The 13,634-nt window shown below is 36.5% G+C and overlaps 1 protein-coding gene across 7 annotated transcripts in view; it reads right to left on the reverse strand.

Moving 5' to 3' along the window:
• Window positions 1–1,812: 1,812 nt before the first annotated feature.
• UBE2U (ubiquitin conjugating enzyme E2 U) overlaps window positions 1,813–13,634 on the reverse strand; it is a 49,884-nt gene continuing 38,062 nt past the window's right edge. The window contains exons 6-7 of one of the 7 annotated variants that reach the window (XM_037498712.2): window positions 4,391–4,485; window positions 1,813–2,326 (exon numbers count right to left, since the gene is read on the reverse strand). In XM_037498712.2, the coding sequence (XP_037354609.1) occupies window positions 2,154–2,326; window positions 4,391–4,485 (268 nt within the window). In that variant the 3' untranslated portion in view covers window positions 1,813–2,153. Of the gene's footprint in view, window positions 2,327–4,382; window positions 4,486–5,173; window positions 5,267–13,634 lie in introns of those variants that run through there. The other 6 variants (XM_037498704.2, XM_037498703.2, XM_037498707.2 and 3 more) reach the window with 6 other exon arrangements.

Raw genomic sequence — 13,634 nt, forward strand, 5'->3', positions numbered from 1 at the left:
ACCCGATGTAAGGGATGGACCATTTACAGTGGCCTTTTCAATGGCGCATAAGAATGGCACATATCAAAAAAACAAGTAGGGGCTTCCCCGGTGGCGCAGCGGTTGAGCGCTGGGTTGCGAGGCTGCCTCCGGCCTCTGCCGCGCCGGTTCGATCCCTGGCTGCTCCCGGCCACCGGAGGAGGGTCCCACATGGCGCGCAGACCTCTCCTGCCGCCCGCTGCTCCCCTCAGCAGTGTACTTCAGTCCTTCTGCCTGCTCTGCTCCCCGCTCTGGCTCTGGTGGATTCTCTCACCCTCCCGCGCTTCTGACTGTACCCAGTGCATGTATAAACAAACAAACAAACAAATAAATAAATAAAACATGCCTCTGTTAAAAAAAAAAAAAAAAAAAAAAACAAGTAATGGGCCTCCCCGGTGGCGAAGCGGTTGAGCGCTGGGTTGCGAAGCTGCCCTCAGCCTCTGTGGCGCCGGTTTGATCCCCGGCTGCTCCCCGGCCACCAGAGGAGGGTCCCACATGGCGCGCAGACCTCTCCTGCCGCCAGCTGCTCCCCTCAGCAGTGTAAAAGAGCTCTAATATGGTCAAGTTGGGCAGGAGTCATGAAATTGGCTCTTGGCTGTACTTTGGTCCTGACAAAGGTAGGAGGAAATCTGGATAACTGCCACCATTTTGTGGTGCTGGTTAGGAAAACAAACATGTCAGGTACTACAATCAGATGGGATCTGAACTACCACAGATGGTCCTGGAAACAGCTAGTTTGCTAGTGAAGTGCCCAGACATCTGAGTACCTACAACAGAGCTTTTTTTCATTTTTGATAGGGGATAAAGTTAGCTTCTCTACAAATAAGGGATAGACCTATTTAACAAATAGATCCCAGGCACTTACAGGGTGTTTGTGGGAAAGAGTTGTGTGAGTAGGTCTTTCTGAAGACAAGGCAATAAATATTAAAAAAGAGAGAAACTGAGAGAAGCGATTAATGATATTGAATATACCCTAGAAACCCAGGTAGGAAGGACCTCCCTGGTGGCACAAGAGGTTGAACACAGCGCTGTGAAGCTGTCCACAGCCTCTGCAGTGCTGGTTCTATCCCCGCTGGCCTTGGAGCAACCCACATGGCAAGCAGACCTCTACTGTCTTGCCCGCTGCTCCCCTCAGCAGTGTATTTCGTCAGTCTGCTGCACTGTTCCCTGCTCTGTCTCTCGTGAATCCTCTCACTCTCCCATGCATCTGGCCTTACCCCAGCTCTTGCGTAAATAAAAAATAAATCTTTAAAAAAAAGAAAAAAGAAATCCAGGTAGGATATGGCATCTACTGAATTTTGGCAATATGGAAGACTGGTGGATCTTAGTGCATTTTAATCAAGTGATATAAGCAAAAGGCAGATTTTATTGTGCAATGGGTATGAACATGAGGTGAATTAAAGAAATCAAAAGAGCAAATGCTAGACTATTATTAATAAATGACTGAGAAAATATGAGTGATATACTGTTGAGGGAAATAAAAATGCAGGGTCAAAGATGGAGGCATTTAGGAGAGACAAGCATATTTTAAGGGTATACGGCAAAAAGACGAGGAGAAGAAAAGACACGAGAATATGAGAAGATGGATTCTTAAGGCTGAAAAGAAAACAGAGCATGTATTCTTGGAGAATACAGCAAGGGAACATTAGTGGATTGGTGACAGCTCATCCTTTCAAAAGGAGGGAACAAGGCTCTCAACCAGACAGATAGAAATAAATGTATAGATTCCCCCCTTGGGATCTATAGAAATAAATGTATAGATCCCCCACTTGGGAATCAGCCTCCAAAGCTCCTGAGTACTCCCCTCTAATCCCAGCCTCTTCCTGACCCAGGTTCTGCCTACAAAAACTTTCCTCTAGTTGGCTAACAACTGTGGGTATAATACCATTGATTGGAATACTATAATGAACACCCCATAATTTGGATAATTTAGTTTCTAAACAGCAGAGCTTAAAAAAATTCATAGCAACATATTCACTTATCTGTACTTATATTTCTAATTTGTACTAACAGTGAAGGGATGAGGCCAACCTAGAAAAAGTGGGACCTAAGTTTTCAAAGTCTTTCAGAGTTGTTCCATGAGGCTGACTGTGGTTGGGGTTGTAATAAATACACAAAAGCTTAGGGCATTAGACCTAATCTTGTAAACCATCTGTGTTAAGAGTTTTGCTCCAGGCAACCAGATCAGCAACTTCTTCTTCCCATGATTCTTCAAAATCTGTTAATTGGTCATTCTTCCAATCTGCATCTGATTCATAAATCTTTGTGACAATTTCTGTTTCACTTTGTGAATTAGGAGAAAAGTGAACTAGAATTGGAAATAAGAAAACAGAAACTTAAAAGACATGAAGAGAAAACAATAGAAATAGAAATGATGCTATATTTGTAGCAAAACACCTATAATCATTTTTGTGAAAGCAAGAAACCCTTTAAAATTTCTAAATTTCACATTTTGCAATTAATGTTTTTTGTTATGATACATTCTTTCCATTTTGGCCAATCTTTTTGTGCTTTGTCAGTTAATTCATTTAACATAGATTTACTAAGTGTCTGCTAGGTGCCAGTTTACATATAAAGGAAAAGCAGCACAGGACAGAATAACCATGTCTAAGTGAAACCAGACTTGGACTTTGAAAGAGCAGTCTGATAAACAGAGATGGATAAAGAAAGGAGGTGGAGCACTTTTGAGTGAGGACACAGACATACAGAGGACTTGAGTACTCTCACAAGTTGACATGAGAATTTACACTGTGGCAGCTGTTGTACTACATGTATATTATTATTTAACACTTATTTAACTCAGACACAACCCTTAAGATGGGCAGGTATTATTATCCTTGTTTTATAGATGAGGAAATCAAGATGTAGTGACTTACAGTAACTTGCCCAAGACATCCAGCTAATAACAAGCATTGATTTTAGATATATAGAATTCTAGATCATTGTTATAGTGCACAATGAATTCAGTGAAGCTGGCTACTTAGGCTGAGGCCAGGTTAGGAAACCCTTATAATTATTGCAAAGAGGCTTCCATCTTTCCTTAGAAACAATTAAATAATTAAAATTATTACATTTAAATTTTTTTTTCATATTTTTAAAGATTTATTTATGCATACAAGAGCTGGGGAATAGGCCAGAGACATGGGGGGTGAGAGGAGCCACCAGAGACAGAGTGGGGAACAGAACAGGCAGACTGACTGAAATACACTGCTGAGGGGCGCAGCGGGCAAGACAGGAGAGGTCTGCTGCATCATGTGGGTTTCTCCCTGGCTGGCCAGGGATCGAACTTGTGCTGCAGAGGCCGTAGATTGCTTCATAGTGTGGTGCTTAACCCCTTGTGCCACCAGAGAGGCCCCAAATTATTACATTTTTTTGTAAAAGATTTATTTATACAAGCATTGGGTACAGTCAGAAGCGCAGGAGGGTGAGAGAATTCACCAGAGCCAGAGCGGGGAGCAGAACAGGCAGACTGACAAAATACACTGCTGAGGGGAGCAGAGGGCACGGCAGGAGAGGTCTGCACACCATGTGGGACCCTTGCTGGCGGCCAGGGATCAAACGGGCGCTGCAGAGGCTGCAAGCAGCTTCGTAGCCCAGCACTCAACCACTGTGTCATGGGGTGGGGGCGGGGGTGCAAATTATTACATTTTAAAAAGGAGAATGTAGATACAGAATCTAAATTTCTCAGTATCTTCCATTCAGTGTAGTGATCTTGCTTTCTAGGGATGAACCCTCGCTGGTGCTATTTATGTTGTCACCTCTACAACCCCATCACACACTCCTCCTTTCTTTATAGCTGCCACCTAATTCATTGTCTAGTATGGGTTCCAGGACAAATTCATGTTTATTTCCCTAGGGACACATCATATGAACTATGTAATATTCATTGTCTTCTAGTTGTGCTATAGACAAGGGTTATGAGAGTTCTCTTAGTTTCTAGAAGGATTTGTAGAGAGATTTGGGTTCAAAAGCTGCCATTATCCTATGTGAGTTTTTATTTTTGTATTTTAATATTAATCTCTCATTTTCATTAATTTAAAACTAAGTTTTGTCTTTCGCTGGAGAGAAATGATGGACTACTCCAGTTCATTCTAACCATGTTTGGGCCTTTCTGAATTCATAAGGATGAATTTTGGTTACAAGAAATACAGAGTCCAATTCAAACTAGTATAAGCAGCAGGGGAATGTCTTAATCTCACATAAGAGGAAAGTCAGAGGTAGGGCAGTATTGAATGACATAATGGACTCAACACTATCATTACGGAAAAGTTCTTCCCACTTATTTAAACTTAATTGAATTGAAAAAAACTTAAATATTATTCTTATATTCGTTTTGAAAATAAAGCAAAACAAACAGACTGAACTTAATTACTTGGAGTTGGGAAGTGATGTTTTCCTTCAGTTGGATCATTGTTTTTGTGATACCTATTTTTTTCTCTAGTAAGCCGAGCCATGACAACAGCATACCTACAACAAGAAAGAGCAGATATTATCCAATTTTCCAAATGAATTTTGGGAATTACAACATTAGAGAAAAATAGGGCAAACACATCAAGTGAGACAGACATAACAGAGCAATGGGCTTTGAAAATGATGCCATACTGAATTTGACAAATGTGGTGGTAATATTATTATTCCAGGATGTGTTTTCCAACAGAATAATTAGGAAAGTAAACACATACAGTGTAAGATTAATACTATAAGAGTAATAGAGCAGCACGTGGCACAGCAAGTTGCATTCATTTCGGAGGATCACCATAGTAAATTACCTCACACATGGTGACTTAACAGAAATTTATTCCCCCACTGTTCTGGAAGCTAAAATCTAGAAGCAAGTGTTGTTGTGGTCATGCTCCCTCTGGAGGCTCTAGGGAAGAATACCTCCTTGCCCTTTTTTTTTTTTTAACACTTTATTTTATATAATTCTTACTTCATTTTTCATCTTTGCACAACGTATGCATTTTCATTATGGTTATATTCCCCATACAATTGCACCCCCCCCTTATTTTGACTCTAGTCCTTCCTCTCCCCGCCCCTTCTACCCCCCAGGCCCCCCACCTCCTGTAGTGTGTCTCTGGTTTATAGTTGCTTGTTGATTTTGATTTTTACTTTGTATTGATTTTCTGGCTCCTGCTGACTCAACTCACAGTGATCCTTGGGTTCCTTGGCTTGTAGCTGCTTCTGTCCAATCTCTACCTCTGTCATTATGTGACCTTCTTTCCCGTGAGTACCTGTGTCCTCTCCTCATCTTAAAAGGATAGCAGTCATTGGGTATAGAGTCCACTTGACTCCAACATAATCTCCTCTTAACTAATTACATCTGCAAACATCTTATTTCAAAATAGGGTCACATTCTGAGGTTCTAGGTGGACATGAAATTTGGGGGAACATTATTCAATCATCTACAAAGGGAAACAATTACATCAGAAAATTTCAAGACTTATCTTGGGAAAAAAGCACCACAGTGTAGGAGACGCTGATGAACCCAAGTCAAGCTGTCTCAGCATTTTCTTAGAGAAAGAATTCATAATGGAAATAATAAATTTTACAAGAATTTATTTGGGGGTCACTAAGCTTTGGAACATATTAAAGACAAGAAAACTTTTGGTAAAAATATTACTTATTAGGGAAAATGAAGTTGCATAGAATTGCTTCTGTCCCACAAGTGTACCTTGCTGACACAGTACTATAGAAAAGTTTATTCATTTGACAAATATTCAGAGCACCTATTTTGTGCATGGTACTGCTCTAGGACCTAATGACATAGGAAAAACAAGGCAGGGTAGGTCCCTGACCTCACAGAGGTTAAAAACTGAGTGAAAATAATGAAATAATGAAAATCATGATATAGCAGTAGTGATGTTATGATAAATAAAAATAAAACCTCTAACAAAATATTGCATGGGACTGGTGAGAATTGACATTATTGCCTCACGCAAAACATTGTCTTATACTATTATGTAAGTTGGATATAGTTTTTCATAGATGCACTTTATGAGATTGGGGAAATACTTCCGTACTCTTAATTTACTGAGAGTTATTATTTTATTCGGGAGCTGGTATTGACATTTTGCTCACCTATTGAGAGGATCATGATTCTCCTTTCATATTCTATTTTTACATTGCTTATTCTATTTCACATTTTTACTTAATTTTTCAATGTTAAATAAAGGTTCTATTCTGGCATAATAGAACCTTTAAGAACCTTTAAAGGTTCTATTCTGGCATAATAGAACCTACTTGGTCATGTATAATTACCATAAATATTAATTACAATAATTGTGACCAACTTGGGTTTATAACAGGAATGTAACCTTGAGTTAATACTCCCAAAAATCATTGACTCAAATGTTTAAAATATATAGCCATGTATATTTGGATTCAATTTGCTAAAATTTTGGCATCTATGTATACGAAATATATTGATCAAGTTTTTTTTTTATTGTACTGTTTTTGGTTTTGTTATTGAGGTAATGCAGAATTTATAACATGTTCTGGGAAGTATTCCTTTCTGTTCTTTTTTCTGAAGGAGTTTGTGTATTTGGGCATTATTTTTCCTTAAATAACTGGAAAAGTTCTTCATTGAAGCCATATGGGCTTGGAGTTGTCTTTTTGTTAAGGCATATAGCTATTTACTCAGTTTCCTTGTTAGCCATGGGATTATTCAGATTATCTATTTCTTTTCAAATGAGCTTTGGTAAATGCTATTTTTCAAGAAGTTCGTTCATTTCATCTATGTGGTCAAATGTATTGTTCTGGAAAGAATTTTATCTGCATTTTAGAGAGATATTTTTTATTGAATGCAAAATTCTATATTAACAATTTCTTTCCAGCACTTTGCAATTTTCTTCCATTATTTTTTTTTGGTTTGCAGGACTTGTGACATCAATTATTGGTTATTATCTTTTTTTCTTTATAAGAAATATGTGTTTTTTTTAAAAACTCTTGTTGCTTTTAAGATTTTTCTCTTTATCACTGAGTTACAGCTATTAGATTATGATGTGCGTTGGCTTCGTTTATTTATTTTCTGTCTCTTGGAATTTATTGGGCTTCCAATTCTCTGAATTTATAGCTTTCATCTAAATTGGGAAAGCTTTAGCCATAATTATTTCTTCACATTTTTTCCCCTGTCAATTCTTTTTTGGAACACCAGTTACATTTATCTTTCACCACATGATAATGTCCCACAGCTGAGACTGGCATTTTTTTCAGTCTTTTTTCGCTTTACTTATTTTCAAGTTTATATTCCTACATTTTCAAGTTTATGGATCTTTTCTTCTTCAATATCTAACTTGATATTCTTTCCATATAATATATATATGTAAACTATTTTAAATCTATTTTTATCTCCAGATATTACATTGGTCTTTTGTCTGTCCTCCATCTTTCTTCATCATATTTATGGTTTTCTTTATGTCCTAGAATATATTTTATAAGATGTATAATAGTTGCTTTGAGATCTTAAAGATCTACTTATAGATCTATATAAAAGTCATTTATAGATCTATTTATATTGATGGATTTTTCTTTTAGTTATGGATTATATTTTCCTGCTTATTTGCATGACTGGTTATTTTTGATAGGATGTTAGATACTGTAACTATTATGTTGTATGAAGTTGAAATTTGTTATGTTCCTTTAAACATGGCTCTCCATTGTTCCAGTATGCAATTTAGTATCTTGTAATCAGTTTGATATCTTCAAGATTGTGTTTAAGCTTTGTTATGGGCCCACAACAACCTTTGGGGGTTGAGCCCCAAATACTAAGTTATAACCTTTGTGAAATCTCTATCCAATGTCTCTTAAATTAAGAGACTTTGTCATTCAAACTAGCATAAACTTTTTTGAGTCCTCTGTGAGCTTTTTGTGAGTTCTAAAAAATGATTAGAAGCTTATTTTCCTCAGGGCAAACATGACTTTAGAAAACAACATAGCTTGATTTATACTTCCCTCCCCCCACTAATAAATCTTTATCTACAAAAAAACTAAGTACTGATTTCCTTTTTCTTTCAATCACTTGAAATTGTACAGGTAAAACATAAATTATAAAGGTAAACATAACTTATAAAGGTAAAAATGTTTACTGTCACTAAATAAAGACATACAATTTAAATAACTAAAAAAAGATGACATAATTAATAAAAAGTAAAATGAAAGAATGCACTACTTGTTTGTTTTTTTGTTTTTGCTCTATTTTTCTTTTTTTGGTTTATTTTAAATTTGCACATAATTTTGGTGGCACTATCAATTGCTATATATTTTTGAAAAGTAGCTTTATGTGCATAATAAGAGACATAAAACAATCTTTCTTCATCTTATAATTGGATTTTTTGTACCGTGTTCTAAGGAAACATTTGGGCTTCCTTCCACTCCTTTTTTCAGATGAAACAGGTTAAAAAGAGGGTAGAGAAGCAGCAGGTTGTTGAGGGAGAGGGCAGGCGGAAAGGAGAGAAAAGAGACAGACCACTCAAAAGAGTGTCATCTGGAACCAGAACCAAAGGAGCAATTCTCTTATGAAAAAAAAAAAAAAAAGTTCTTTATATGTTTTGACTGCCAAAGCCCCTCTTTTTAAAGAGATGAGAGGGAAGCATGTTTAAGTCACAGTGCTTATAAGAAAGGCGACTCCATCAGATTCTGTGTTACAACCAGAAATTCACGGTAAAATAGGGGCTACATTTTGAGAGAGAAATTGATGAAATGAATTATATTCATAAGAGTTCCGGAAACAAAGATTACAGTGTTCATAGCAGCACTTTCCACAATAGCCAAGTCATGGAACCAAGCTAAGTGCCCCATGACAGACCATTGGATAAAGAAATTGTGGAATATAAACTCAATGAAATACTGCTGAACTATTAAAAAAGATGAAATAGTGAACTTTGGGACAAAATGGATGGGTCACAAGGTGTTTGTAGTAAGTGAAATAAGTCAGAAAGTAGAAGATCAGATGGTTTCACTTACTGTGGAATATAAATAACAAAAAAAAATACATACTGGCAAAGCACAGCAAAAATAAATCTTAGACTCAATGAAAGATGTACTGGTTACCAGAAAGAACTGGGGGAGATAGGAAGGAAAGGGATAGGTCATGAGCACAGGAGGATGGTGGAGAGTGGGTGAAGCACGTGCACAAATGGAGGAGTAAATATAACCCCAAATTGTAAAGACAAGTAAAAGACTGCCAAATTAGTTTTAAAACGATTATGGAATTCATAAAACAGTTAAAGAATTAAATATACTTTGAATTTTAATTTTGAAAAAGAAAAACTTAAGGGAACATGAGAAAAAGACATAATAGCTGTTTTTTGAGACATAAAGAATTCCACTAAACAGAAAAGCCTTATTTGTGTTGCTTCCAAGGACAAGCAGAAATACTTACTTTTCAGTCATAATAGCATCCTTTGAATTTTACCCCTATTCAGCTTTCCCAAAGTTCCCAGACTCTGAGCTGACGTTTGATTTAATGGGGGGGGGGGGGGGGTTGGGGGGAAGCATTGGCTGTAGCACCTGGCAGGCCTATATTTGAATTTCAGCTCTAAGGAATCAAAACAAGACAAACAAACAAAAAACCAAAACAAAACATTTTTTTCCTGTACACTTTTATAAAAGGGAGGTAATTTGTCATTTTCTGTAAGTTTTGTGACAAACTAAAAGTCACACAGTAAAAACCTGTTGAGTGAATGAGAGAAATGTGGTATGGTTGAACATGACAAGGTATTAGATTTAAGCTAGAATTAAGGAGGATTAGAGCTATTTGAATGCTATGTGACGTACTGAACGCCATGTCTCTAAAAACATACAAGCATAGGTTCCATAATTGCTCAGCGGAATTTTTTTTCCCAAAGACGTTTCCCTTTGTCTATATATTTCTAACATGGCCATATTTTAAAAGAGATTATTTACAATGTCTTTCCCAGTGCTAATTCTCTCTTTAACCACAAGATGGCGCTCAAAGCTTAGTCTTTGAGGAAGAAAAAAGCTAGCATTCCTCAAAAAGACATTAAGTATATCATTATGTAAACTTATAGAAGCAATGTTCCAGTCCAATTACCCTGAAGAATAACATAAGCATATAAACTAATGTACTCAGCATGAATGTTTTCTACATAACTGGTAAAAAGGGAATCAAATATGCTAAAACAACATCACATACTGTCAATTAAAATATATACTTACAAAATGAGACACCAGAGGAACTTAGAAATAATATATACTAACTTCTTAATTAAAATGACAGTATAGCCAAGTCCAGAGTATATTTTACAAATGCAGCAAAGTTTTAGAATCACAAAGTTTTAGAACCGCAAAAGAACCCAAGTAGTAAAAGCAATTGTGAAAAAGAACACCACTGAAGGCATCACACACCCTGATTTCCAACAATACTACAAAGCAATTATAATCAAAACAGTATGATATTAGTGTAAAAACAGACACACAGATCAACAGAACAGAATAGAGAGCCAAGGAATAAATCCACATATACATGGGCAATTGATTTACAATAAGGGAGCCAAGAATACAGAAGGGAAGGGACTCTTTAATAAATAGGGTTGGGAAAACAGAACAGCCACATGCAAGAGAGTTATTTTTACATCATATACAAAAATTAAATGAAAATGATTATAGATTCTAAATGTAGGACTTGAACCCATAAAACTCCTAGAAGAAATTCTAACAGTAAGCTTCTTGACATCAGTCTTGGCAAATTACTTTTTGAATAGGACACCAAAAGCAACAAACATGAAATTAAAAAGGTAGAATTAGGGCCTCCCTGGTGGCTCAAGTGGTTAAGCACCGCACTGTGTAGCTGTCTGCAGCCTCTGCAGCACGAGTTTGATCCCCGGCCAGCCAGGGAGCTACCCACATGGCACAGCAGACCTCTCCTGACTCGCCTGTTGCTCCCTTCAGCAGTGTATATTTCAGTGAGTCTGCCTGTTCTGTTCCCCACTCTGTCTCTGGTGAATCCTCTCACTCCCCGCATCTCTGGTCTGTACCCCAGCTCTTGTATACATAAATATATCTTTAAAAAAATAAAAGAGTAGAATACATCAAACTAAAAGCCTTTTGCACAGCAAAGGAAATCATAAGGCAAAGACCATAGACCATATATCTGGTAAGTGGTTCCTATCCAAAACATAATGTTAGAAGAGAATTGGTGAAGTGTTGGTAGGCATGGGGTGAAATTATACATTTGTATAGGTTTAAATCTAAGCTTCCAAAGATACAATGATGTAAACCTATTTTACCTCAATAAACAAAATTTGAAAATAGCAAGTAAATATATTATTCACTGCTGAAAAATACATAAAGAATGCATGTAATTCAATTATAAGAAAACTCCATTTTCAGAGGATCTGAAAAGATATTTTCTCAAAGACATACAGATAGCCAACAAGTACATGAAAAGATGTTCAACATCACTAATTATCAGGGAAATGCTAATCAAAATAACCAAGACATATCACTTCACACCTGTCAAAATGGCTATTATAAGAAATACAAGAAATAAAAAGTGTTGGTAAGGATGTGGAGAAAAGGGAACCCTTGTGTACTGTTGGTGGGTGTTTAAATTGGTACAGTCACATGGAAAAGAATATGGCAGTTCCTCAAAAATTCTAGCAAATGTCTATGATTATACCCTTAGGAGTCCCAAAACAGAACCACAATCTCTACATTATAATGCGCCTTAATAGAACTCAGCACCTACATTTTATTTTTCCATTTCTGGATATTTGTCTGAAGGAAATGAAAAAAACTAACTTAAAATATACATACATCCCTATGTTAACTGCATGCTAATTGCACATTATCTAACTTGAAACATATATGCATCCCGATGTTAACTTCATAGTTAACTGCATGATAAGGAACTAACATTAATAATAGGATTTAAAAGCGACCAAAAAAATTATAAAACTTTTCCCCAAAAGGTTTATGCTTAATTTGTACTTGCAGTTGGGTTGGTAATATTTTTACATTTACCTGAAAAACTTAAGCTTTTAATAGTCAGTAGAAAATAATTTAGTTTTAGTTTTCAAATACAATTACATATTTATCAATAACTTCAGGCAAGTTAATCGCTTTATGCCTAATTAGAAAACTGCAGATATTTGCCTTCACTTTTCCAGAATTTCTGTAGAGAATTTTAGGTGTGAAGATCCAGTTGAAAGGGAAAATCAGGGATCTTGTCTTGAAGTTGTGTTTTCACAATAAGGAAAGTGCTTTGACCTGTGGCGTAGCTCATTTGCTATAGCTTCAAAGGAGGCTGATGGATATTATTGGGGATTACACTTTGAGTTACACTTTTGAGTCCTTACACATAGAGGTACAAGTGTCCACTCCACAAAGTGGCCAGTATTACACTGGAAAATGAAGGAAGAATGCCCAGCATACAGTAAGTGTTTTACAATATTAATGCCTGTTCCTATGTATAGACAAGACCAATATTCTTACTTAGAGCCACACAGAATGTAAAGTTTCTTTAAAATTAATAATTTTCATTTAGATAACCTGCTCATTGTCAAAACTTTTACTATTGGAATAGATTTTTCCAATACTACATAAGCAATCTTTAGCTATAGTGGATAATGTAGAAATAGCTTTATGGGTTTGTGTTGTTCAAAACAACAGCTTGCTTTGCTTTCTGATGTTCTATATTTCACTATTTCTCCAGGGAAAATAAATAAAAACTTCTGATTAGATTCTAGAGTCATATTCTTCCCATGTCTTTGCAGAAATAAAGCATTTACATGACTAGCCAAAAGACAGGCAAAGTGCATTGGTGAAGGAAATTCTATAGAGACTACACCTGAGGGAGTGGGGGAAGCAAATATTGTTTAAAATGAACAATGATGTAAAAAATAAAAAAAATTTAAAAGAATAAACACCAAACCAAATGATTGTTTTCATGAATATTTATGAGCTGCTTATAATGACAATAGGTTCCTATTAATACTAACCAAAAACATGTGTTAAACTTAAGGATTTGCATAAGATATTCATGATAGTCATTTATACTTTCAGTTTTTAATCACTGTTCTATGATTATACCCTTAGAATTCCCAAAATAGAAGCACAATCTCTACATTAGAATGTGCCTTAATAGAACTCAGCACCTACATTTTATTTTTCCTAAAATCAATGGCCTTCACATTTATCCTACTATTAAGTGGAGAAAGAGGGCGAGTATGCATCATTCAACACACAAATTGAGTGCCTACTAGTTGCCAGGTGTCATGCTAAGTATAGAGAACACTGGCTTCCAAAGTGGCCCTGCCCTGGTCACTCTCCATCAACAGCGCAATTTCCACAGCACAGGTGCTAAAGGAGAAAGATACAGAGCACTTTGGAAGGAAAGGATGGGGGAACATGGCAGCCTAAACATGTCAGGAGCCATTTCACAAAGAAATGTTTCTTCATGCTATCCTTCTGAAGCACTGCCAGGCAGAAGAGATAATTGACGAGGAGTTGGGAAGGAGAAAGAAGCAGGGACATAATGGACTAGAACAAATATGGTCACCAGAGATGCTGTTTTCTGCCTTCTAACCTGAGAAAATTTTATAATTTTTACATGATTCTGACAGAAACTTTTGTTTTCTGAAAAGTGGGGGAGCATG

This window comes from Talpa occidentalis, unplaced genomic scaffold (genome assembly GCF_014898055.3).
Source record: "Talpa occidentalis isolate TD23 unplaced genomic scaffold, MPIMG_talOcc4v2.1 talOcc4.9, whole genome shotgun sequence".
Lineage (NCBI taxonomy): Eukaryota > Metazoa > Chordata > Mammalia > Eulipotyphla > Talpidae > Talpa > Talpa occidentalis.